The 27,612-nt window shown below is 43.7% G+C and overlaps 1 protein-coding gene across 8 annotated transcripts in view; it reads left to right on the top strand.

Annotated features, from left to right (window-relative positions):
- Positions 1–27,612, top strand: part of ARHGAP44 (Rho GTPase activating protein 44) — a 90,806-nt gene that overhangs the window by 39,381 nt on the left and 23,813 nt on the right. For 7 of the 8 annotated variants that reach the window (XM_035104687.2, XM_035104686.2, XM_060271798.1 and 4 more), the window contains exons 2-12: positions 14,239–14,278; positions 15,796–15,900; positions 16,209–16,285; positions 17,019–17,130; positions 18,487–18,563; positions 23,403–23,520; positions 23,937–24,005; positions 24,149–24,230; positions 25,797–25,924; positions 26,118–26,229; positions 27,285–27,366. In XM_035104687.2, coding sequence (XP_034960578.1) covers positions 14,239–14,278; positions 15,796–15,900; positions 16,209–16,285; positions 17,019–17,130; positions 18,487–18,563; positions 23,403–23,520; positions 23,937–24,005; positions 24,149–24,230; positions 25,797–25,924; positions 26,118–26,229; positions 27,285–27,366 — 1,002 coding nt within the window. The remainder of the gene's footprint in view (positions 1–14,238; positions 14,279–15,795; positions 15,901–16,208; positions 16,286–17,018; positions 17,131–18,486; positions 18,564–23,402; positions 23,521–23,936; positions 24,006–24,148; positions 24,231–25,796; positions 25,925–26,117; positions 26,230–27,284; positions 27,367–27,612) is intronic. The other variant, XM_060271794.1, reaches the window with a different exon arrangement.

The raw sequence follows: 27,612 nt of genomic DNA, 5'->3' as shown, positions 1-27,612 counted from the left end.
CTTGTGCATCATGAGATATCAGCATGGTAAACTTGCCTCCCACCTGTGCTAGCTCACCTACAGGTAGAAGGCCAACTCAGAATGACACCCTTGGGGAAATGCTCTCTGTACAACCTATAGGGGAGCACTCTACTGCTTCTCTGTATCTGGCAATGTGTGGATTTTTAGGCCTTTCCTGTCCCATTTTCTTCTTCTACGGAGCATAATTTGGAAGTGTGTGAATGTTTTTGATTCCTATCAATTCCATTTGCAATGTGCCATCATTGTCCCTCTAGCTGTCCTTTCCCGCTGCACTCAAGCTGTCCCTGCAGACTGCTGGAGTGTAGTCACATTCCCTTCATGCCTTCTTGGTTGCTGTGTACTCGTTTTGCATCCTGACCACTCTGCTTTAGAGGAAATAGGAGAGAGAGAGAGACTGATTTGATGCCATTGCTTACTACTTCTTTAGAGCCTGGGGATCTGGGTATGCAGTACAGGCAGGATAGGAGTGCAGTGTAAGGATGTAGTTATCCAGACTTAGTGGGGTCCTTGATGGGACCAATGACAAACTCTCTGCCCAACCGACCATGTGGGGAGGAGGGACTGGGGGAGTGAAGAAAGGAGCTCTCAATGGGCTTTTGATATTCCTGGCTTCTTTTTGTGATGGATTTGGCAGCTCTCTCCATCCCTCTCTCTCATCCCTGCACCTTAAGTAACTGACTTACGGAAATTATGCTTGTGCGCAATTCTGACTGTGATTGCAAAACCAAGATGTATGTAATGTGCAGCAATTATTTGAGAGATTGGAGACCTTCCGCTTATTTTTTGAGATGAGTGATGAGATATTTCATTTCATTTTACCATGCAGGGACTATTATTCTCTTTGTCCCTTCCCATAATGTTTATTCCTGAGACCAGCCATGGCATCCCATGAAACCTGCCTTTGCTTCAGCTTGTTGGTATTGGGATGGGGGGCAGGATAGTTCCCTTCATTATCAGCTCCTCCCCACCCCTTCCTCTTGGGAGCACCATTACTTTCTGCTACTAGAAATCCCTGGGCTCTCCATGTCTGTCATGTTCTGTTCTTCAGCAGATGTTTTTGCCCACACAGTCTGGCTTAGGGTGAGGAGAGCAGATTGCTGGCACACACTCATCGAACCCATCAAGATGCAGCATCAATGTTTTCTTATCCTCACTTCCTTCTTAATGCTAAGTAACTGGATCCATGAGAGGAGCACTAGGAAGTTGATACAGCAAACCCTTTACTATTTGCCAACAGTATATGACTGATGCACAAGCATCTCTGAAGGTTTCAGCCAATCCTTTTTAATTGATGTGTGCCATGGAATCTGGATGCCCTGTGGCTGCTCCCAAGCTGAGGCTGATTCCTGGTATCTACAAGTGTTAATTCCTTTGGGTGAGTTATCTGTTCTGTTCTGGTCCTTTGGAGAAGCCCATGGAGCAAGTCAGGTCAGTTGTCTCAGCACCATGGAGAGCTCCGAGTGAGCAACTTGCACTGATAAAGATTGAAAGTGAACTGAGGGTTTTTGAGACAATTTTTCCAATCTGACACTCTCCTATGTTCTTCCTCCCTTTGGAGAACTAGAGTCTTTTAAGAGTATTAGCCCTCAGGCCTGAAGATGGGCACTTCTCCATCATACACTACCCACACCATTCAGCTAGTAAGATAATGTGAGATGCATTCAATTCCTTAAGCCTGCAAGAAGGCAACCATGGTGCTTTGGTTCTATGGGCCATTGTGCTATGACATCAGGTTCGTTGGACTCCTGTCTGCCAAACTCTGGTTCAGTGGTGCCCTGCTCACCAGCATCAAGCTCAGAGCCAGAAGCCTGTCTGACTCCTTTCTCAATGACACTATAGCTACTGACTTTGTTTTCTGGTCACTGTTGGATTCTATGGTCAAGACATTACGGAGCCAACTTTTTATTTAATCCCCATTTTCTCTTCTCCCCACTTCCACCCACCACACTGCAGCATCCAACTGTACTTCCATGTTTTTATTCAGCTGATGTATGCACAAATGCAGAATTTACAGGAACTTAACTGGTTGGGTGTGGATTCCTCTTGCCATTCAATAACTTTCCAATGGGTGTTCATCAGTCCCTAGTATTTGGATGCTGGAAAAGTTTGAGAATGTATAATTCAGTAACCTGTTGACTCTGTGCAACATGGTATCCAAATACTAACTCCATCCTCATAGTGAGAACTGGGTCAGAAGGAAATGGGCTGCTTTGTGTTGTGCTGTTCTTCATTAAATAAAATGGTTGTGCTTTGATCATGCAAAACCTGCTAAAGTCAAATATTAGCCTTCATTAAATAAAATGGTTGTACTTTGATCATGCAAAACCTGCTAAAGTCAAACATTCACCTTGCAGACTGAAATGCACATTCCTGGTATATGTGGGACCATTGACAACTTGATATTTGACTGTGATTCTTTTAAACGGAATGCCTCCTGGTAGACTATGGGCAGGGGATTCAATCTGTCACTTTTTGTCAGCCTCCAGCTGGGTTCACATCATTTGCCCAATTTCCAACAGTTTTGGGATTGTTTCAAACCCACCCGTTTTCGTGAGATCACCAGCTGTACCTCAAACTATGAGTTTGTAAAGGTGGGTGTGGTTTGTTCATGGGAGAGCAGCAATTTTGGGGAGGAATCCAACTTGCCAGATGCCATGTGTGGGAGAGATGCTTATTTTGTTCTTGGAGAAGAACACCTACCTGCTGTAGAGTGGTAATTCTTTATTTAAGGAACCTTGTAATGCAGCACTACCTTTATCATACTTTAACATCTCATTTTGTCATTTCTGGCTAAGTCAGGCTTTGTAGGTGAAGTTCTATGCTATTTTTGTTACTTGTTTTTCTGATTTCATGTTCTATTTTGTGTTCCTTTTTTAAAGCTCTTTATTTACATGGCAGGGATTTTGCTGAAGTTCTTGCTTTACATGGAACATTAAGCAGAATTCAATTTTGTGATATTTCAAGCATTCCTTTACATAAACCTTTCAGCTTGGCAGACAGAACAACCCCCTTTCCTTTGTGCTGTTCTGAAAGTTCTCCTGATGCCCAACCAAGCCAATTGTGGGAGCATGGGTGAGGAAAAAGAAGGGCAAAAGCCCCAATGTACGAGCAGAAGCCCTTGGTGATGTTGGAAAACCTTGGTGTTAAAAAATAAGGAAATAGTGCATTCCTGGTATTCCTCATTTGTGGTTACCATTTACCGGTACAGTATCTCTACCTTCTTGGATAGAAAAATGTGTTGGGATGATAGCCACTCCCATGGATTAAGCGACCTGATTAGCTTTTTCACATCTAAAAAGTCACTCAAGGACTGGTCCAAGTGTGATATTGGCAGGATCAGCGCTTGAGACCATAATAAAGGGTGTCCTCAAAAACCTCATTGTGAGGATGGCACAAAAGGCATAAGTTGCCCTCAAGACTTGGGAGAAAGTCCACTCCACCTGTTGGTAGAAAGAATAGGGTGCTAGAATGAGGGATATTGAGGATGCTTCCACTGTATTAAACTATAGAGCAGCATTCAACAGCCTCTGGTGAAAATACTCAGAAAATTGTGTTTTGGTTTGAAATAGCTGTTTGATGTAGTGCTGTGCTGCAAGTTCCTCAAGGAACCGGTAACTGTGAAGAGTGAAAATGACATCAAAGATGTGCCAATGGGGCACATCTACATTAAAATTAAAATCTACATCCCAATTTCCACAGCGCTAACTGATCTCTGGCTTCTGAATTGTGGCAAGTTTACCAGAGCAATGCACCCCTCTGCTGAACTTGCTTTCACGTCAGTTATGTTACGCTCAATAACATTTTCTTCCAAGCAACTGTTCTGCTTATGTCTGGTACCATAAGAGGTTGTTAGAAGCAGCCAATCCCAGGAGGAAACAGATAAGCTCTTCAATATTTATGGGGCAAAGATATATTCAGTAATTCCACAGGGAAGGCACAAAACAGTGGGAAGAGTGTGTTTGTTTTAACCTTTCCAGTAAGTGGAAGTGCCATTGTGGAGGAGGCTGTATGCTACTCTTCTTCTTCCATTTTTAAATTGTTTTCTCTCTGTGTCCCTGTTTGGGGAGCGTGTAGAACAGCTCATTTTCTTAAGCCGTCTGGGAGCTTCTTGCTAAGCCTATTTCTCACTTTCTTTCCAGCTGGCACTTAGAACATGCTGTTAAAAATAAGCCAACTTGCACAGAAGCACGTTGGCTGGCCTTCCTTAGCTGCTTCAGAATTTGACCATTGTTCCATCCTCCATTATTATTGCTGCCAATGCTTGGCTACGGTGCCTTGCTACCTTCCTTCCTTTAAAGGAGAAAAAAAACCAAGTTACAATTTTATTTGCTCAGGTTGACTGGTGCAGTTCGGGAACCACAGCTCAATTGATGGAAATGATAGAAGATTATCTTCATTGCTAAAGTGTTTGATTTCTGATTAAGACAGAACTTGTTTGAGGACAGCAAGGCAAAGGCAAGGTTTGTTATTCTGTTTAAAATGTAAGCCCCCCCCTTTTCTTCCATACTGCTCGTAATATTACAGAGTGCTCTATTATGAAAAGGAAAGTAGGGAGTTCCAAGGCGTAAGTGCAGCCACACTAAAAGATCAACCCAGGAAATGAATGTAGAAGTGGGCATCCACAAATGATGTAAGAGTGCAGGCAACTTGGTGTGGGAATCGTCATTACGTTGGGCACGTTGTTGTATGTGGAGAGGAGTAACTGAGAGAGTGAGGGAAGGCATAAAGTGGGATGTTCTCTCATGCAAGGAATGATGTTGGTTCATACTGGCTGGTTTTATTCCTCCACTGCCTTTTATGAAAGGAGGAATTGCTGTGCAGCAGCTGCTGCAGATTGCTCTCTGAAGTCTTCTGCTCCTTTTATTTGGCTTGCTGGGCTCATAAACCTCATTGTGCTCTACAAGGCACATACTGTAAATAAATAAAGAATATCACCGGATGTCAGGGGGCATCCACAGGGTCCGCGGGAGGAGGGAGGCAGGAGATCGGGTTACAGGGATCCCCGGCCCCTGCTCTCCAGCAGCACCTCGTCCAGCCGGGAGAGCAGTCAAACCTCCAGCGGGGAGGAGGGGGAGGCGGTCAGCACCACGGAGAGAGGGCTCCAGGATGTTGGCTCTGAGCCCTTGCACCACCTTGGCCAAGAGGGCTTAGAGAGGGAGACGCTACTTCTGTCGTCCCAATTGCGCAGGGGACTGAAACGCAAAGAGGGGAGGCGGAGGCTAGGGGTGTCCAAGTTCTTATGCTGGGGTAGAAACCGGAAGGGGGCACTACCGGATTCTGCTAGCGACTAAGGCAGTCATGAAACTGTTTACTCTTCACTGTATATAGTATGCACAATAAACCTGTAAATAACCAGGTTGGAGTCCTGTGTGGTTACTCGTGAGCAACCACTCCACGATCCTTACACCACCTTTTTGTCCAGACCTGAAAGGCTGTATTTCCTGAGAAACCAGCTGGAAAAGGTTGCAAGCCCAATTAATTAAAGAAATAAAAGAGAAGTTCTCGTAGACTCTGTCTATTTACCAGCTTCCTTCTGATTCAGGAGCAGCCCAGCCCAGCATTGTACATTCTGCTCAACTCATGGTATGCAGGTTTATGAGCTATGTCACAATGAACGGTGGGTCCTCTTGAAAAACCAGGGAGAGCTATTTATCTCATTGATTACATGGAATGCTGTTGGGTGTGGGGAGAGACCTCAGATGACATCCATCATTTGAAAACAATGCAAAAGGGCACAAGTACTTTGTTGTGTGGTTGTTGTTGTTGTTGGTGGTGGTGGTGGTCGTTGTTTGTTGGGTTCTAGTTTTGCCGCCGCCTTGCTAAATTTTAAAGTGTGACATTTGGGAGCAGCTGGATGAGGAACCTTTAACTTGGCTCTTGATGAATGAACTGCAGTGTCACTATGCAGAGTCTGTCTAGGAGTCTCCCAGGTGCTCCCTCCAGGTCCAGAGGCAATTGTTATGCTCTGCATATCAGTTGTTGGGGGAGCAGCAGTGGGAGGAAGGCAGCTACTGCCTTTTATGTCCAGCTTGTGGGCATCTGGCTGGCTGCTTTGGAAAATGGGGTGCTGGACTCGATGCAACTTTTAGATCTGATCAGTGCTAGGTTCTTATTTTGTTGCCAAGTGTCACCTGTGTTTAGAAGATTTGAGAATCAGTTGGTGTGCTGTAGCTGAACTGTGGAGACTTCTTTAATTCCTCCTTTTGGTAGCTTTTATCCTATGTTAAGCAGTTGCTCTGTGGGGTTTGTCATCTAAAAGACTGACCATCCAATCAAGCGAGAAGCTTTCTTCCATACAAACGTGCATCCTCTCACAGTCCTCAGTTCCTGCTGGAAGAAATGCCTTAATAGTTTCCCTTCTTCTCACATTTTGTTAATTGTTTTGTCTGAGATAGCAAGTATAATCCTTTAGAACTGCCTCAGAGATTTATAGCCACAGTATTGATCGTAATAGCTTTCTTGGTAATATGAATGGTTCATGAGAGTGGATGGGGAATGGGTTATTTTGAACCATTTCAGAGGTTTCTAGGCATAATAGCAGCAGTAACACTGCGTAGTTTGATCTAATTCCCATCAGCCTTACTCATGCACATTTATTCTCCAGGGCAGAATCACATAAATACTTAAAGCACCCACAGCACATGCCTATAAAGATCTTTCTTTAAATCCTTCAGTGAATCACACTCCAAAGCTCCATGTTGCTTATAACTTGTTTTTTCCTGATATTTAACCCATATTCACTCTTTGGATGATTGGGCCTATTTCTTCTTCTCCTTCCCTCCATCCAAGTACTGTAGCTCTTCATTTTGAATACTGCTGGAATTCCTGCACTGCATCCTTGTGCCGTGTTGTTGGTTGTTTTTTTTTATATATATAGGCTAAACACATGCTCGGTGACATGCCTTCTGCTCCTGTTCTCATCCTTGCAACATTTCAGCATTTTTAATTTGTGAGAAGTACTGCATTTTTGAACTGAAGTGTATAGAGCTTGCTACCAGTAATTCTTATGAGTGCTAAGCAGCAGTAATGAATGCCCAATGCAGTAACAGCTCATGGAGAGATGGGAATCTTTGGTTTTATGGAGGATGAGGTGATCAATGGCTGCTAGCTATGTTCTACCACCACTATCCAAGGCTGCATGCCTCTGAATGGCAGTTGCTGGGAATTATTAGTGAAGATCTTGCTTGTGGGCTTCCGAAAGGCAGTGGTTGTCCACTGTGAGAGTAGGATGCTGGGCGAAATTGACATTTGGCCTGATCCAGGAGGACTCTTCTTGTGTTCTTATGTCCTCATAGCCCTGAAAAAACCTGCCCCCTACTTACATGCTAAGAAATAAGTTTGTCTGTGCATTACTGTATGGTTCTTTCTATATAGACTTATTCTGCATCATTACTACAGTCTCTGAGGCTGCATCTCTCCCTTCTTCCCTACCTGTCCCCTGCCTCTTGCAGCCTCCTGCATGTACGACTCTATTGGAAGAATAGAGGGTTAGCCCAGGCTGTGACTTTTAGTTGTTCAGCTAGGCCATTTTTTAAATGCAGATATTGCAGGAAGTGGGGTCTTGGGGACCACCAAAAATGTGATAATGATGTGGTGGCATCATAGTATCATAGCAGAAAGTTGATAGGAACAGTTCAGATAATACTTGAAAATTAAGAATTGGCAAATTGGGGAAGGGGTCTTTAAGGGGGACACAAAAAACCTATTGGGGGCAGGTGTGACTCATGGGTTAGGCACCCCTGATTTACCTATGCTATGTTCAGATCATAGCAGAAGATTCCTTGCATCAGAGCTAGAAGTTACAAGGCTTTGGCTTCTGCTCATTTGTCTAAAAGGCAACACAGAAAGTGTAAGTACTTCAGAAGCTTAGTGAAAAGCTTGTGGCACATTTAAGAGGTACTTAGTGGTGCTTCTGTGTTATGTGTGATCTGTGATTATAAAGATAAAAGCTACAGGGTGGGGAGAGTTGTCTTTTGTAATACCATCCTGGGCAGCAGTCTTGTGTATTAGTGTATTAGTGGCAATATGCATTAGTGTGCAATATGCACAGGTGCATCTTCTGCATACTTTAAATTGCTGCATGCATTGCTCAGCACAGAGCCCCTTCCATGAGGGAGTGGAAGGGGGTTGAGACAGTGCCGGATTTACTTATAAGCTAAACAAGCTATAGCTTAGGGGCCCGCTTTCTTGGGGGCCCCAAAAAAATTAAAGGAAAAAAATCTAGATGTACATTTCCAAAATATAAGATAAAAAACAAATACAATAAAACGTACATACAGCAACAGTGTTTTGTGTTGTGTAGGCTCCTATGATGTAAGTAATGGGCCCCACCTGCTATATAAAGGGCCCCATTACCTTCAGTAGCTTAGGGCCTCATCAAACGTAAATCCGGCCCTGGGTCGAGAGAAGTGTGAGCTATTCCTCCTTCTGATCCTTCTCCCATCAAGGGTGACCTTAGTTGCTCTGTCAAAAAGCCAGCAGGGCTTGAAGAGCTTTTGTTTTCATACAAGTTCAGGAAATCCTGGCTAATGGCTCTGGCTTGGTTCACATTACCGTGACCCAGTGGAGTTATTCTATCCCAGTTCACATTCTCCTGAAATCTCAGTGCAGCACCAACATAAGACTTAGATGTCCAAGAGGCTTTTGGAACTAACTTCTTTGAATGAGGTGTCGGGGGGGGGGAGTGAGGTATAAATAAATATATTAAAATGATGGTGATGATAATGTGGTTCAACATTGATATGAAACCATTGGGGGGAAGTTTTAGGGGGGTTAGAATGAACTGTCATTGATGTGTTGATGACACCCTGCTCTTAATTACCCTTTCCATAATTTTCATTTTCCCCTAAATTGTGAGTGCTGCTGGTAGAAGTTTTAAGCAGATGTCCTGAATTGGTACTGGGCTGGTTGAAAGCTAATAAGCTGAAAAGCAATTCAGGTAAGACAGAGGCACTGTTTGCAGGTGGTCCAACTCGCATAAGGGCTGATATTCAAAGAGTTCTGGGTGGCCTGGAACACCCCTTGCAGCTTGCAGGATGATATTAAATCCAGGTCTCACTTTGGATGTCCTGGTGGCATCAGTGGCATGAAGTGCTTTTCACTAGTTTAGGTTTGCTACTTGCCAATGGAACCAACCACCTTTATTCAGGTTACTGCAATACATGGTGTGGGGGGCTGCTTTAGAAAACCATTCAGAAACCTCAGCTGATCCGGCACACAGTTAACAGCTTGCCTGGTTGCTGTGAGATGGCAAATGGAACATTTGTTGTCTGTACTTGAGTCATCTTTTAAGAGCAGGCTAGCTAAAACTCTGCTGAGGCATATCATTGACAAGTGCAAGAGGGCACTCTGACCGCACAGGTCATCTTGGAGGGGAAAACATTCTGCTAGTGACAGCGCATTGGCAGAATAAACATAATATTGTGCATTCCTCTTAATAAGTTATCAGCGGACTGAGCATGGTGCAGTGCCAAGGTAATGGTGACATGCTGAAGTCGCAGTGACTCTGTATATTGTTAATAAATTATTTTAAAAATTGTCTGCAAAGTGAGGGTGAAACCATAATTTATAAGCGACTTTAATGGAGGAATTGGGATGCTTCTCAAATTTGCAGATGACACTGGAAGGGGTATCTAATGCTGCAGAAGACCTAATTGGGATTTAAATTGGCCTTAACAGATTGGAGAGCTGGGCCCAAAATAACAAAATGAATTTCAATAGGGACAGATGTAAGGTTCTGCACTTAGGCAGGAAGAACAAGGTGCACAACTACAAGATGGAGGACACTTGGCTTACTAGCAGTACATGTGAAAAGGATCTAGGGGTCTTAGTAGACCAAAGCTTAGCATGAGTCAACAGTGTGATGCAGCAGCAAAAAAATCTAATGCTATTCTAGGCTGCAGCAACAGAAGTATGGTGTCCAGATCAAGGGAAGTAATAGTACCACTCTATTCTGCTTTGGTCAGACCACTCCTGGAATGCTATGTCAAATTCTGGGCACCACCATTTAAGAAGGATGTTGACAAGCTGGAACGTGTGCAGAGGAGGGCAACCAAGGTGATCAAGGGTCTGGAAACTAAGCTTTATGAGGAAAAGTTGAGGGAGCTGGGTATGTTTAGCCTGGGGAAAAAGGAGACTGAGAAGAGCTATGATAGCCGTCTTCAAATATCTCAAGGACTTTCACATGGAAGAGGAAGCATGCTTGTTTTCTCCTGCTCAGGAGGTTAGGACTCAATGGCCAATGGCTTCAAGCTGCAAGAAAGGAGATTCCGACTAAACATTTGGAAAAACTTTCTGACAGTAAGAGATGTTCAGCAGTGGAACAGACTCCCATGAGAGGTGGTGGACTCTCCTTCCTTGGAGGTTTTTAAGCAGATGTTGGATGGCCATCTGTCATGGATGCTTTGGCTGAGATTCTTGCATTGCATGTGGTTGGACTAGATGACCCTTGGAGTCTCTTCCAATTCTACAATTCTATGATTCTATTGATACAGCTAGCTACTTGTCTAGACATTCTGCCTCACAATGTATCAGCATGTAAGACCTGGGCATGTCAAGATAGATCATCTGGAGGAGGGAAGATGCCATGCTTACATTGTTACCTTCTGGGAGACTCATTTATCTTGCTAACTGCATTGCATTGCAGATCAATTTCACAAACCAATTTTACTGCTTGGCACAGTGTCAGCTATGTTCCACATGAGCACCTTCATTTCATACTGGTAACTCTCTCACTAGTTTCAGTTGCGGGACGGGAGACATTCACATTAGTGTGTGGGAGCAAAAACAACAGAGCCTTGTGACACCTTAAAGACTAACCTCATTTATTATGGCATAATATTTCACGGACTACATTCTGCTACATCCGACAAGTGAAATGTTACTGTCTATATGCGCATGCACATGCTCTCACACATGCATATATGGTTGGTGGCAGCGATTGTAATCAGTGAAGTCCAGTCAGAGGCCAATGTGCATGTGAGTTACGTGAACTGCAACCCCTTCCTCGGTTCTGCCTGTCTCTGAACAGCCGGTGCTGACGCAACCTTTTTGAGATACATTAATATGTGGTGATGCTGTCATTCCGCAAACATGGTCCCCATCTGCATGGGCATCACTGCGAATGCTAATTGTGTTGGCTTGTTAAGCACGAAGTCACAAGGAAGCAAAGCATGAACAGTTCTGGGTTCATGCGGCTGCCTTATTAGCTGCAAGGCTGCGGGCGCTCAGCATTTAACGTGATCAAGTTTCTCTTTTTATATAAGTGTTCTTGTTAGGGATGCATGACGGACTCTGTGTCTGCTGGCAAGCTTTCTAGCCACAGTTTTCAATAGGAAGCTATGCAGAAGGAACTACGATTGAAGCACAGCCTGTAATCTAGATCTGTCCCAAAACAGCTGGAGGGCCAAGTTTGGCCATCACTGATCTAGAGTAACATGCTAACGTGTGTGTGTGTGTGTGTGTGTGTGTGTGTGTGTGTGTGTGTGTGTGTGTGTTTTCCGGTGGAGAAGAATTTCTGTTGTGTGACTCAGGGTGGTGCTGGGGAAACTCTTAAGACACAAAGGCTACCTGGGCTCTGACTTGATTCACACACGCATTTGTCGCTTGATGGCTGCAACCTCAAATCTTGGCTTGCATATATGAATGAGCCATCGCAGATAAAATGCTTCATGGAATTTTCATGTTCCGTCACCTCGCTTTACCTTGAGTACAATGTATTTGGTTTACAGTCTCCTCATTTCACCCTCTGAACTTCTGCAGAAGCATGCCTTGTTGATGAAATTCAGAGGTCTGAAAACTTTCTGATTCATTAAATCTCTGCACTCTGCCCCCTACCCCCTGCCCGAGTACCGTATTTTTCTGTGTATAACACGCCGCCAAGTATATGATGCCCCCTATTTTGGGGGACTCCAAATTAAGAAAAATGGGGATTGCCCGCAGTTGTTGAGATTTTTTTGGGGGGGGGGTTGCCAAAAATCGTTCACCTGACTGTCCTACCTGCCACTCGCACAAGCCACCGATTGTCTGTCCCCTCACTGGCAGAAGCCAACAGTCGCCCGCCCAATTGACACAGACACAAACAATCGAGAACAGCCCTTGCCGCAGCCAACAATAACATGCCTGATAGCCGCTGATAATCTCCAGCTCGTGGAAGCAACCAATCCCATGTCCTCCCTATGCACTATCCGTGTATAAGACAACCCCAAATTTTAAACATCCTATTTTAATTTTTTTTAAAAACCTCATCTTATACACAGAAAAGTACGGTAAATAGAGTAATCCTTTGCTATGTGATGTATTGGAATCATGCCTCCTTTTTGAAGTACTAATAATTGGCTCTTATCCTGGGGTAATAGTGGCTAATGTAACCAATTGGTTGAGTCAGTGGGAGGAGGAAGGGGGTAGAAAGTTCATCTGATAGATGCCAATTTGGCAAACATCAATATATAGCACTTCTATTTGAAGAAAGGAAGCCTACTCATCCCAGCTGTTAGAGACAGAACTGGCATAAGGTGTTTAGAAAGCTTTCAAATGGGTAAAGGATCTTCACTGAAATATCAGTTTTAGATTTTATGGTTTCGCTATGAAGATCAAACTGCTGTAAAGCTAAAGGAGAAAGACCTGTTCCAGGAGGAAAGTATGATGGGTACGGTATATGTGGTCTAGAGACAAAAAAAGATGAAGATGGAAGAATAGCGGAGTGGGTGGTTACTAAAAAGAGATGGAGGTTCAACTATTATGTAGAGACCATAGGAAGGGAAAAGAAATAAGGTGGGAGTTGCTATAAATTTAAGGGACGTGGGAGGCGCTGTGGCCTAAACCACAGAGCCTAGGGCTTGCCGATCGGAAGGTTGGCAGTTTGAATCCCTGGGACGGGGTGAGCTCCCATTGTTTGGTCCCAGCTCCTGCCAACCTAGCAGTTCGAAAGCACGTCAAAGTGCAAGTAGATAAATAGGTACCGCTCCAGCGGGAAGGTAAACGGCATTTCCGTGCGCTGCTCTAGTTCACCAGAAGCAGCTTAGTCATGCTCAGCCAATAAAACAAGTTGAGCGCTGCAACCCCAGAGTCGTCCGCGACAGGACCTAACGGTCAGGGGTACCTTTACCTAGCTATAAATTAGATATTAGCTAAAACCATCCTGATGGACAATTGGCTGAGAAGGTTATGGCTAAGATTGGGTAGCACAAGGATGATGTTGATTTTAGCGCTTTGTTAAGGAAACGGCTTGAGGTCTGGGATTCTAGGCTGATTTTTGCACAAGTACAACACAAAGGCCACACTTAGTTGCGGTTTGCCACATGGCAGTTTATTTACATTTGAGAAATGCATTATACACAAGGCAAAGAAGTACAAATGTTCAATCAGTGTACTATTATATTGAAAAGGGTCGTTTCTGTGTTAGGAACTCAGTGGATTCCCCTCCTCCCTTTTAAAGCAAGTTTCATGGATCTATAATGCAGCCATATTTAACATTATGGTCACCTGTCTTGAAAAGGATACTGTAGTACAGGAGAAAGTGCTGAAAGGGGATATTCAAGTGACCTGGTGGTAAAGGCAGAATGTATTAATTATGAACAACGGTTTAGGAATTTGGGAGGGTGGGGAATTTTAATTTTGATTTTGTGGGTGGGGAATATGACTCCGGAGTGTATGAAGAGCCTTGCTAGATCAGACTCAAGCATAGCTGCCAAGTTTTCCCTTTTCTCACGAGGAAGCCTATTCAGCATAAGGGAAAATCCCTTAAAAAAAGGGATAACTTGGCAGCTATGGACTCAAGGCTCATCTAGTCGGGCATGCTGTTTTCACTAACAAAGATTAAGTGGTTATAGTCTGCCATTATGTCTAAAATTCACTCAAGGCAGCTTACACCAGGCATCCCCAAACTGCGGCCCTCCAGATGTTGTGGCCTACAACTCCCATGATCCCTAGCTAAGAGGACCAGTGGTCAGGGATGATGGGAATTGTAGTCCAAAACATCTGGAGGGTTGAAGTTTGGGGATGCCTGGCTTACACAATAACAGATAAAAACTACAATTCTATTTATGACAAAGTAGAATACATTTTTTTAAAAACCACTTCCCTTCAAATCAGAACATTAATGAAACCATTAATAAACAGACAACCAGCTCAAAGATAAAACTCATTCCCCCCCCCCCTCAAAAGGTTTCTCTGTCTTGAATTACATTTTCCTTCTTTTCTCTCTCTCTCTCTCTTTAGGGCTGAAAAAACAGAAGTCCTAAATGAAGATCTCTTGCAGGTACAGTGTTTATATTTCTGACGTCTTCTGCAATCATTTGATATTGTACACCACTCCGTGCGCAAAATACTAAACTAAACTTGCAAAAGGCTGGTTTAGCAGGGGCTGCCAAGTACGAATAAAATGAAAAAGGAGGGGATCACAAAAATAAAAATAAAAATGGGTGTACTGTGCTATATTAGAAGCAAAAAACCTTGTTTTCATGAATTGGAAGAGCCGCAAAAAGATTCCGTTGAGCACATGGATTGATCATATGGACAGATTAGCTACATACGAATGAATTGCATGTTGACGCAAAACAAGAATGGATGAATATGAAGAAATCTGGAACGAATATTTAAGCGATAAGGCAGAGAGTGGTGGGAAGTAGGGGAAGGAGGGAGAGGTGGGAAAATATTGTTAAATTTAAACTCTAGTGAAATCCTATCCAACTCAGGATGCCCTTCTTTGTAACTTCATCTCTGAGCCTGATTCAGAGTGCTCACTTTGACATTTGAGTTCCTTCATGACTTGGGGCCACAGTGACTGAATAACCATCTCTTCCCATATGCACCTAAACTTGCCCTGTGGTCATCAATGTGGGCTCTTCACCAGGTTTTCCTGCTAGCTGGAATATTGTGTGGTAGCAACAGGATACAGGTCTTCCTCCGCAGTGACCTCACATTTAGAAAATGCCTGCCTTGTGGCATCAGGCAACTAACTTTTCATTCTCACAGATTTTATTAAGCCCTCTATTATGTGGTCTTTTTATTGTGTCTGTTTTACTTTCTGGAGACTTTTAAGGTTTGTAGTACCTGCTTCTTGGTATGATCTTTTAGCTTTTTGCCCTGTGTTTACAATGATGGTTAACTTGCTGTTGTCTATTGAATGTATTCTTTTTAAATTGCATTATCTTAATTTGCTTTAAATACTTGTGTACTTTGCCCTGAAAATGATAGTTGTTGGGTGGCTAAGAAAAGAGCCAGGAAATAAATAAATTGTAAAGTCTGGTAACATTAATCAACTATTTATTGTGTCATTTGTTCCTTAATTGTCATATAGTCCAGTGTGTTAAAATTGGCTGCTAATGAATGGAGTATGCAAGTAGACACTTTAAAGGGACCCAGAGGGCAGGGCCTATGTGAATTGAATTGGTTCTCTCTCCATAGCTGCCAAGTCTCCTGTTTTTCATGGGAAACCTCCGGATTTTAATCCGTTTCCCACTGTTATCCCGAACAGAAAAAAATCCCGTAAATCCCCCGATTTCCTACCTGCCAGGGAGGCACCTTCTGCGCAGAACTGATTTCGGGTGCCACTCTGCCCATGTTTGGGCACTGGAAATCGGGCAGCGCCGCCACCGGAAGTTGCTTCTACGCATGTCCAGACATGCGTAGAAGCGACTTCCGGTGCCGCGCCGCTGCTGATCCTGGATTTTTCAATGGGAGGCTTGGCAGCTATGTCTCTCTCTATGTCCAGATAACTGAGAGTTGAGGACGAGCACCTCTGATGTGATGCCTTATTGTTGTGCTCATCCCCAGGTGGAGAAGCGTTTAGAGTTGGTGAAGCAGGTCTCCCACAGCACACACAAGAAACTGACAGCGTGTCTTCAGGGTCAGCAGGGATCGGATTCTGATAAGCGCTCGGTGAGAGATTCCAGCACCCACCAGACAACAGAGCTGGGTTGATGTCTCTACGTGTTTCACATGGAGAAGAGGCAGGAGGGAGGGAATCAAGCTCAGAAGACACCACAGCTAGCTTCCCCCCCCCTCCTGTGTGTAAATTGTATGTGAGCATAAGAGTTAGTAAAACAGGGGTTCGGTGGGGGGGGGTTATAAACAAAAAAAATTGTTTGTAAATAGTGTCATTTTCTGGGAATGAAGTGGGCTCAAACTGTGATGTAATGGATTTAAAAACAAACCCTAAATTTATACAGCAGTTGCTTTTGTTGCAGAAGAAATTGCCTTTGACATCGCTAGCCCAATGCTTGATGGAAGGTTCTGCTATTCTAGGGGACGACTCCCTGCTTGGGTAAGATTTCTCCCGTTCAAAATACCCACCTGTTGGGCAAGATACAACTCTTTCTTATTTATCTGTTCCTGTCACAATAATGTTCCTCAGCTGAAAGGCCACTTCAGTAGGAAACATGTTGGTGGATTTATTTAAAATATTTATACCCTGCCCTTTCCTTTTTAAAACATTTAAGGCAGCTCACAAACAAGAAATGCATTGAAAATAAAAGAATTGCAAGTCTAGCATTGTAATGAAAAATCCTTTTGCCTGAACCAATTTTAATAGCTTCTTGGCTACTTTTTGATTGCCACCCCTTTTCCAACCAACCTTTTCCAGGTTGGGTCTTTTCAGTCTTCTTTTATGTGCTTTAAACATTTAGACTCCGTTTCACATAAAATAGCAAGGCGGTTTATATCATAAATCAATACAAAAGACAATAAAAAGATACCAGGTCTTGCCTCTGCCATGGCACCTTCACAGGATGCAGCAATAAGTTGCCGTTTCACACCAGCCTGTTTTATTACGAATAAACCAAAGTATGTTAATGGAATGACACAGAACCATTTTGTGCCTCAGGTGATACAGAGCCCAGCATTATTAGTGCTTAAGATCCTCTGTCTGCCACACATCATCTGTCTCAGGCCTAGGACCATCTCTGTAGCTCTCTCTTGTCTGTCTCTCTTGTTCGCCTTTCCATCTCTGTTGCTTGCCGCACCACTTCAGTGCAATTGTCTGTTTTCATGCCCTGCAGGAAGATGCTGAAGTTATGTGGGGAAGCAGAGGACAAGCTTTCTCAAGAGCTCATCCACTTTGAGCTGGAAATTGAACGGGATGTGATTGAGCCGCTCTTCGTATTGGCTGAAGTAAGAAATAACACAAGCGGTAGCAGTTAATAGCTGCTGTGAGCACTGTTTTGGGTTGTTCTGATGTGTTGGTATAAGTGGTATGACCTTTAACGTGGGGGGGGGGAGACGGGGACTTGGTGGCACACCAGACATTATGCACTTTTAACTCCCTTCAGCCCCTGCTAGCATGGCCAGTGATCAGGGATTATGGGAGTTCAAGCCCAGCAAGTTCTCCCACCTCTGCTCTAACAAGAAGGGCCTCTGAAGCAAGGGGGCAATTCTGAAGAACATTCAAGAAGGATAAGAACCACATCTGCAATGAAGGACTTCTGGTATTTGGCCCATTGGAAGTTGGGTGCAGGCAGGGAGCAGGACAATGCCAGCTCAACAAGTTCCCGTTAGGTGAAAAGACTGAGCAACTAATGAAGCTCATGGGCAGGTAGAAAGACTTGAGTTTGGCTCTGTGAGAAAAAACTCAAGCTATGGGTTCATTAAGCAGCAAGGCCCCAGCCTTGTGTGAAGGGTTGTGAAGCAGGAGCAGGGTTAGGCAGGGCCAGGAAGTAAGGCAAGAGTAAAAGAGAGGCAACTCTGGAAGCCAAGAACAAAATTTTCTTAAGGGGTGTGTGTGTTTTGCGAGGAATATTTTAAAATCCTGTCAGATTTTGAATGCTGCCCTCTCTGGGTAAATGTATCCCAGCCTACTTTGAATTAACTGAAGGGATTTCTTTAAATAAAAAAAAAGCATTGTGAACTTTCTCCTCACAGTGTGGCCTTTGAATCCTGGTATTTTACACCAAAACATGGTAGCCACTTTAAGTTGCTCCACGAGGTCAGCCTTTCTGTTTGTTTGTCTTTTGTTGCTCCCTATATTGTCAGAGGAGGTTCACATGCACAAGACCACAAGTTCACATGCACAAGACCAAACAAGGAAATACTGTCTTTGCAGAAATGAAGCTATTTTTTAATGAGAGGTTGAGTGTATTCCAGAGGTGCTCTGTGCTCTTGTGGGTCTTCGTTTTTTCCTTTCCTCCTGATGTATTTCTTTAAAGTGGATGGGCTAAAAAGTATTTTTCAGATCTAAATTGAGGTAGCTGCCAAGCACTTCTGCCTGTTTCTTTTCCAGTTTTCTGCTTTTAACACTAGCCAGTTGGAAGGGAGTGTTGACCACAAGTTGTTCTGGGGGCAGTATGTGACTTCTTGTCATCTGGGAACTGTCCATCAGTGCTACATTCCCCCAGCTGCTGGTGTTGACTCTTGACTCCGAATCAGATGCAAAATCCTGAGAATTCACTTTGACCTTGCTTGAATTCGGTGACAGGAATGTTTATTGCAGTTCTCTGCAGGAAATACCCATGTTACTATCATTTATTTTAGGTAGAAATCCCCAATATCCAAAAACAGAGGAAACACTTAGCGAAATTAGTTCTGGACATGGATTCGTCAAGGACAAGGTAAGAGGCATGTTAGTTTTTTGTCTGCTCATCCTTGAAGTACCGTGTCCCTTGCTTCATGTTTCTTCATGTTAAAAATTCATGCATTTTTTAAAATTTATAAATGCTATTGTTATAATGTATGTAATAATAATAAAAAGCCATATCAAGTTCCAGTGGGTTAAGCAGCAAATCACAGATAAACGCACTAGTTTTGTTCATTCAATTTATGTGTTACTTTCTATGAATGAAGGTGTCTCGAAGCAACTTTAAACCATACAAATGCAATATGTTTCAAAGGAATTGTTTAAAAAGTTCATCCACCAACGATCAATTACAAAATCATCAAAATATTATTTCCCACCCAACAACAAGACAAACACCAAGATAAAATAAAAACAGGCGCCGTTATCAGAGCACAAATTAATGCCCAAACACCTGGGAGAATAAGAACATCTGCCTGGCATTTAAAATATGGCAGATGTTGATGCCTGGCAAATTTACTTGGGGAGAGCATTCCACAAATGGGGGCTACCTCCAGAAAGGCCCATTTTCTTGTTTCCACCCTCTGAACTGCTTTTGGAAGGGTCACATAGAGAAGGGATTGAATAGGCTCATACAGGGGAAGCTGCTACTGCTAGCCTTTTGAACTACCAGTGAAAACAGCCTTCAGAATTTTAAAAATCTGTCCCTGGTGGATTTACTGCTAGAATGACATATCTTGTGTCTTGTGCTATTTGCCCATCAAGCTTCTTGCGCTGCCCTTAGTCTTGCCTGCAGTGGTTTATGCTCAACAGCAACACTACCCCAGCATGTAGAGCGGTGGACTCGTAATCTGGTGAACCAGGTTCGCTTCCACGCTCCTCCACATGCAGCTGCTGGGTGACCTTGGGCTAGTCACACTTCTCTGAAGTCTCTCAGCCTCCCTCACCTCACAGAGTGTTTGTTGTTGGGGAGGAAGGGAAAGGAGATTGCTGGCTGCTTTGAGACTCCTTTGGGTAGTGATAAAGCAGGATATCAAGTCCAAACTCCTCCTCCTCCTCCTCCTCCTCCTCCTCCTCCTCCTCCTCCTCCTCTTCGCAAAGAAGCCATGTTTCTGTTTTCCTCTTTGGTAAAAGAAGGCTCCCTGGAAGATGGGGCAAGAGCAGTCTGAGATACTTTCAGCTCTTTCCACACACATAGTTGGAGTCAGTGAGGGCTTTGGAAATTCCCCCAGTTGTTTGGTCTTGTGTACTCCTCAGTCTGTCAGATCCAGCTAAAATGTTGCCCTACAGAATTCCCATGCCTCCAGATCTTTTTCTGCCAGAGGATCCAAAAGAGATTTCCAGTCTCCTACAATGGTCTACTAGTATTAAATTTCTGTCCGTGTCATTCAGTGAGGAGTCTGCATTTACTCTGACTCTGCTGTTGGTGAAAGAGAGAAGGGATTACCACAACATGTCTTATTAGCTGGTCTACTGTGCCTCTCTGATCATGCCCAAGGAAGAGCTCTCTTTCCTGCCTCTCCAACTGTGAAGCGGGTGGCTGAGACTCTCCCTCACAGGGGCAAACAGATAACCTGAAAGCCAAATCATGCCACTATCACTATGCCCCCAATTCAGCCTAAACAGCAAGCTGGTATTTCTGATCGTGTCTGGGAAAAATGTAAATTGTGTTTATTTGCTTCCCGGTGCTCCTCGAAAGCAAGCTATTTTTACCTTGCGCAAGCTGAACTCATTCCCTGGGGGTGTCATAGATACATTGCCACAAAACTGGAGAAATCATGAGGTCTGCAGACAGTTGAACTGGTTTTTCCGTGAAGTGGGGAAAAATCTCACCACAGCCACCACCAGTCTTGTTTTGTTTTGATTATTACATTTATGTCCTACCTCTTCAAGAAGCTGCAGGTGGTTTATATGATTCGCCACCTCCTCCTCCCTGTTTCATCCTCAAAACAACCCTGTGAGATAGGTTAGGCTGAGAGACTGTGACTGGCATAAGATCATCTCGTGAGTAGGGAATTGAAACCCTGGTCTCCAGGTCCTACGGTAGTCTAACCACTCCACACCACACTGGCTCTGTTCCTTCCATCGCTAATAGAACATGCACTTCTTCGCGCATCTGCCTAAGAGAAGCTCATGTTGCAGTAAATAAGCTCAGCTTTAAGATACAACAAGATTCTTGGTCTTCTCAAATTGGTAGGAAACCAGGGGAGCACCCTGAACTACCTTTTGCCCACGAGATAGTGAGATGCTGCTGCAGCTCAGCAAAAGAACTTTCATCTGGTCCTGTGTCATAGTGTGATCATGGGATGAAGCCTCTTGGGTGTTGCAGCAAAAGGGAACAAGATTAGAAGGGAAGAATTTACACATGTGAAAGTCAGAGGGAGGGAGAGACGGTGTTCTAGATTCCATAGTGACAGGGGACTATTTTCTCTGTGTCGTAAAGGAAAATACATTGGATATAAAGATGAATGGCTTCTGAGAGATTTGTGTTCTCCCAAAATTGGGAGAGCCTGATGTAGACGGCACTCACCCTTTCACTTTAATTCCACTAAGATTATGGATGTGGTCCACCCTTAAACACATAACTTCTGTGTCAGCATTTCAGCACTACCAAAACTAACAGCGTCTGGCCCTCAAAGGGGGGGGGCAGGAATGATTTGAGAGGAGCCAGACGGCACTTCTGCTTTCGCTTCAAATTAGGTTTGCTGATCTTTGGGAATAATCTTCTTATTTGAAACTGGTTATAAACAGCTGATTACTCTGACTAGAAGTATTGAGTTAACTGAGGATTTTTTTTTTTAAAAAAAAATCCTCCCTGATCTCAAGTGGAGGACAACTTCCCACTGCTGGCCACAGATATCTGCCTTAATCCTACATGAGACAGAATGTGCTGCTGCTGAATACAGGCTGCTCGTCCATGTCATGGATTTTGGGGTGTCTGCCAGTTCACCTGGGAAACCTACTGATGGCTACCAGCCAAGATGGCTGTATTCTTCTGCCACAGTTGGAGGTATCAGTTTCTGGAAACCGCAAGAGGGGAGAGCGCTCTTGTGATCATGCTCTGTTTGCTAGTTTCCCACAGCAACTGTGAGAACACGATGCAGGACTAGATGGGCCTTTGGCCTGATCTAGCAGGCTCTACTTATGTTCATTCATGGCTTTCAAGGATGGGCCCTAAGTATTTCATCTGGCCAATCTGTGTTTGGAAATAGCTGCACACCTGGTGTCAAAAAAGGTTATTTACGTATGCCACTGCTGCGGCCCATGTTTTGTTAGCACAAAAATGGAAAATGAGCGAGGTCCCGACCAAAGAAGAATGGCAACTTAAGTTGACAGAATATGCGCAGCTTGCAGACTTAACACAGAGAGTAAGAGAACAAGAAGAACATGCGTTTAGAGAACATTGGAAAATCTTTATATGGGAAATCACTGTGTACAGCTGAAAACGCTGGCAGAATTAAGATAAATTCAACAGTGTGAATGAGTTTTGATGGATGTAATAATGGAATACTGAATGGTATAGTTTTTGTAAAATATGCAGGGATTTGTGATATGCGAAATGAACTGTGGAAAGACAAGAAGGGAAGTCATTGACTTCTTAAGGATGTAAAAATGAGTACTTTAAATTGCAAAACAGAAAATTTAATTATATATATTATATATAATTAGAATTAGAATGAATAGAAATAGCTGCATAATTATTTAGGCCCAGTTCTTATGGCATGGAAGTTGCTTCAGGGGACCACCTTTGTCTGAGCAGTCAGGGTAACGTGAGAGGATAACTTTTAAATCTTGGGCAGGCACTTTTATTGTACTGTTTTTAACACCAGTTTTTATAGGTATATTGTTCAGTCCCAGCTCCTGCCAACCTAGCAGTTCGAAAGCACGTCAAAGTGCAAGTAGATAAATAGGTTTACCTATAGCGGGAAGGTAAACAGCGTTTCCGTGCGCTGCTCTGGTTAGCCAGAAGTGGCTTTGTCATGCTGGCCACATGACCTGGAAGCTGTAGGCCGGCTCCCTAGGCCAATAATGCGAGATGAGCGCCGCAACCCCAGAGTCGGTCACGACTGGACCTAATAGTCGGGGGTCCCTTTACCATAGATAGACACACACACACACACACACACACACACACACACACACCTCTTATTTAGGCAGGCTGTGGTTTAGAGAATAAGACAGCTTGGGACATAACATTTTGGTTAGAAGAAAGTAGGGAGTTGGAACTGCTCCAGTGGCATCATTGCTGTAGGAGTGGCCCACTAGACAGCTGTCATTTAAGCTGACATCCTGACCATCCTCAGATCAGAGGCAGGCTTAGTCTTAGAGGCAGCTCTGTTCTGAGCTCTGTTCCTCAGCACAGGACTTTGCTGCATGCTGCATGTTTTTTTAAAACGTTATCTTCTTCAACAAAGCAGTATCCTATTAAGTTCCATCGCAGGCAGATGGCAGTAAAGATAAGGATGCAAGTAGCAGATTTTTTAGGCTCCCTAATGGTGTTTATTGGGTTTAGGAGGCTTCCATCTTAAGGGCAAATTACTCCATAGATTATTGCATCCCTTGAGTATTACTTGCATTTTGGAGTTTCCCAGGTCATTCTTTCCAAGGGTTTGTTATTGTTGCTTCTTCTGATAAGAGAAGCAGTTGTTTAGTGGATATATATGTGAATTTACAAATGGTGATTGAGGGAGAGTCTAAAGACAACCTGAGGAAAGAGTGAGAATTAGAATGGATTGAAAGGTTGTGTGCCTTCAAGCTGGTTGTGTGCCTTCTGGCTCTTGTACTGGTGACTGCCCTTGTTAAAAGTTCTGCCCCACCTACAAGTAGGAGTCCTCCTCATCTGTTGCTAATGTCATTTGACTTCTTTCTCCGGCAGGTGGCAGCAGTCAGCCAAATCTTCAGGTTTGTCAACCAACTTGCAGCCTTCGGGTGCCAAAGCGGATGCTCTCAGGGAAGAGATGGAGGAGGCAGCAAACAGAGTGGAGATTTGCAGGGTATCTATCTATCATCTATCATTTCTTTCTTTATCTCTCTCTGTCTTTCTATTCCTGGTGAAGCATCATTTGTGCCATCTGGAATGTGGCTCAGGTGATGGCTCCAAAAGCCACTGTACTTAACCCATTGAAGCCTAGTAGTGTTGGTGCATTAGCACGTATTATCGCTTGGGGAGGAGAGTGTTTAAAACTGCAATTTTCAGCCGTTTGCCTCAGTTTGATGAATAGAACTTTGGCCAAGAGGTAGATCAAGGTATGAATTGTGACCCAATTCACATTCTTACCATAGGCGTGTTTTAGATTTTATCCGAATATCTGGAAAGGAAACGCACTTTGCAGCACTCCAGCTGTTGCAGTGAGTTTGACTTGGCCATTTTGCATCCGTGTAACTCTTGTCATTTCTGTACTTCCCGCAGGATCAGCTCTCAGCTGACATGTACAACTTTGTGGCCAAAGAGATAGACTATGCAAACTATTTTCAGACTGTAAGTAGCAGAAAACTTGGCTTTTCATTGGGGGGGGGTGGCACTCATGCGCCTCTCCTTCCCCTTCTCCCTTTGGAAAACCATAATGCTTTCCAGGGCATGAGTTTTCTTACCAGCTGCCTCTTGTTTCATCTTTCTCCCAGTTAATAGAAGTGCAAGCAGAGTACCACAGGAAGTCATTAGCACTTTTGCAGAATGTGTTGCCTCAGATCAAAGCACAGCAGGGTAAGTGTGATGTAGTGTCTCTTACATTACCATTTGTCACATATTACATGAGAGACGTTCAGTGCTGCTCTCTGAAGCAACGTGACTTCCATACCAAGCATCAAAAGTCAAGGTGATTCTACCCATCAATCCAGAGCCCCCAGCCGGCTAACTGTTGCCTTTGTGGTAGATGAGACAGTGTGACAGCTTAGTAGTCACAAAATGAAGTAGGTTGTGTGGACTGCAGCCAGCCAGAATACTAAAAATAAGAATGCCACCATATATATCATTCCTAGAATCATTGCCAGCACCTTAGTCTAATAAAAAATGTTAGGACTCATTTGGGCCTACTCTCGAGCTCACAAAAACTATGAGGAATCAACAAGGTTAGCACTATAGGATGTTATCCGGATTAAGGCTGTTTTCTGGATGAGTTTTGTTCAGTTTGCTAACCAGTCTTCGTCAGTGAGATCCTAGGATATTCTACCAAAATATTAAAAAATTCCTTCCAGTAGCACCTTAGAGACCAACTAAGTTTGTTATTGGTATGAGCTTTCATGTGCATGCACACTTCTTCAGATACGAAAGCTCATACCAATAACAAACTTAGTTGGTCTCTAAGGTGCTACTGGAAGGAATTTTTTTTATTGTGTTTCGACTACAGCAGACCAACACGGCTACTTACCTGTAACTATACCAAAATATATTTGAAACCTTAGACAATACAGTGGTTCCTCTACTTACGAATTTAATGTGTTCCAAACGCACATTTGTAAGTCGAATCCCATAGGAATGCATTGGGAGAAAAAAATTGTAAGTCGAAGGAACCCTATCTAAAAATTCATAAGTAGAAAAAAATCCTATCTAAACCACATCCAAGATGGCAGACGGAGCTCCATTTGTAAGTAGAAACATTCGTAAGTAGAGTTATTCATAAGTAGAGGTACCACTGTACTTTAAACTGACCAAATCTCCTGGAAGAAGGTGTTCCATAGGTTGGCTGTGACTGCAGAGGAGGAGCCTAAGTCATTGGTTTGTTTTTTTGTAAACATCAAAATCTTGAATTGTGCCCAGTAACTTCTTTGCAGTCAGTGCAGCCTATGTAGAATCAGTATTAGATTTTTCCAGCTGGATATACCCCTCAGCGCTCTGGTGTCTGTCTTCCGCACTAGCTGTGGGTTCCACACCATCGTCAAAGGCAGCCCCATGTAGACCACATTGCAGTAGCCCTGAGGAAAGTAGAAGTCTAGGTTCTCAACTGTGTAGGCGTGCCCCCATGCTTCTGCAGGTTTCTCACTTTAATCAGGCAAGGGGCCAGAAGGAGTTGAGCACAATCCCATGTAGTGAAGTTAAGTGCAAGTCCACGCTGTACCCTAGTTGCTTGTTAAGGCACTGTTAAGGTGATAGTGCCTGAAAATGACTTTAGACATGTGCACAGAGGGTAATCTTCTGGTCTCGAGGCACATGGCATTAGGGACAGCTCTGCAATCAAGCCAGGAGTGTGTAGAAGTCCGGCTACTGCATGTTACTGAGAGGGTGAGTTGTAGGTACCTCATGATTGCTTCTTATTTGGACTGTCTTCCACAGAAGCTTGGATTGAAAAGCCCTCCTTTGGGAAGCCCCTTGAGGAGCACCTAGCTGTCAGTGGCCGGGAGATTGCTTTCCCCATCGAGGCGTGTGTCACTATGCTCCTGGAGTGTGGCATGCAGGAAGAGGTCTGTATTGGGCAACTGATGCCTCTTCATGCTAAGGCCTGGGAGTGCTTACCATTCCCCCCCCCATTCCCATCCCCAGCCCCAATGCTGTGTTGCCCACACTATCTTCCTTGGGATTTGCAAGCTGGACAGACATGTCATTATCGCCTCCCCACAACCACACACACTTTTATTTCACATCTTCTGTTTTCAGGGCCTATTCCGGGTGGCCCCTTCAGCCTCTAAACTAAAGAAGCTTAAGGCAGCTCTTGACTGCTGTGTTGTGGATGTTCAGGAGTACTCGCCCGACCCACATGCCATTGCAGGTAAGAGCTGCTCTTGTCTTGGCATACCAGACTGTTTTTGTAGTGAATGCTATTAGCTTGAACAAATGGAAGAAGGTTGCTTTCCATGGCAAACGTAGACAATCAATTCTACACACAACCCACTAAGCATCCTTATCAAACCAAATAAAGAATTGTGACTTGAGTCTATGATTACAGTTCACACACAAACATAATCACACCAGACAAACCCTCAAACATACCAAAACTAGCATTAATAGTTTTTAAAACTATATTATATTTAAAGCTATAGGTGTATAATTACTGCAGTTTTTAAACTCTTTTCAAATACAGAAATAGCATTTGGAATAAAATCTGAAAAGCAGAGAAAATATTGGTTCCCCCCCCCTTAAAACACAGCTGTAGTTGTGAAACTCCTACAGCTCAAGGCAGTCCCCCTCCCACTAATATGGATACAGAGAGTCATCCAGCCATGTGGAGAAGCCTTGGTACTTATTTTAAGAGCATATGTACACACCACGCTTCATCACATGTTGAGATGAGTAGCAAAAAACCTCCTGCCACATTTAGGTAAAGGTAAAGTTACCCCTGACCATTACGTCCAGTTGTGACCGACTCTGGGGTTGCAGTGCTCATCTCGCATTATTGGCCGAGGGAGCCAGCGTAAAGCTTCCAGGTAATGTGGCCAGCATGACAAAGCCACTTCTGGCAAACCAGAGCAGCGCACGAAAACGCCGTTTACCTTCCCACTGTAGTGGTACCTATTTATCTACTTGCATTTTGATGTGCTTTCGAACTGCTAGGTTGGCAGGACCTGCCACATTTGCTTTAATACAAATGACCAAGTGGTAGAAAACTCTACCATGTTGTAAGATGGTCATCTATGTTAGTTCTTGTGTCCAGAAAGGGAAATATTGATCTCAGCATTTTCGCTCCTGTCAGTTAAGAGCTGGTTTGTCGACTTCAGCTGTTGCCCCAAACCAAAGAAAGTTCAATGAGGAAAAAAAATCCCTCCAAATTAGGATGAGGCTTTCTGCTTTGGTAATGTGTTCTGTGTTTCTATGTCTCTTGCACAGGGGCACTGAAGTCCTATCTTCGGGAATTGCCAGAACCGCTCATGACATTTGAACTCTATGAAGAATGGATCCAAGCCTCAAAGTGAGTTCTTCACTGTTGTTGATATTGAGCCCTCGCCTTCTGGTATAAAAATAGAATATCAAACAAGGTTGAAATTCTGGACGCTTACTTCAGAATAAGTCCCATTGAATTCAGTGAAAATAGTTTCTAAGTAAACATGCCGAGGATCACGCTGAAACTTGTACCTTATCAGCTTCACTCAAAATTATTTTTTGTTTATACCTTTTTCCCTGACGGGACTCAAGGTGGCTTACAGATAGAAACAAG

This window comes from Zootoca vivipara, chromosome 2, assembly GCF_963506605.1.
Source record: "Zootoca vivipara chromosome 2, rZooViv1.1, whole genome shotgun sequence".
Taxonomy (NCBI): domain Eukaryota; kingdom Metazoa; phylum Chordata; class Lepidosauria; order Squamata; family Lacertidae; genus Zootoca; species Zootoca vivipara.
Note: the sequence above shows the minus strand (reverse complement) of the source record. Positions and strands in the feature narration are given on the sequence as shown.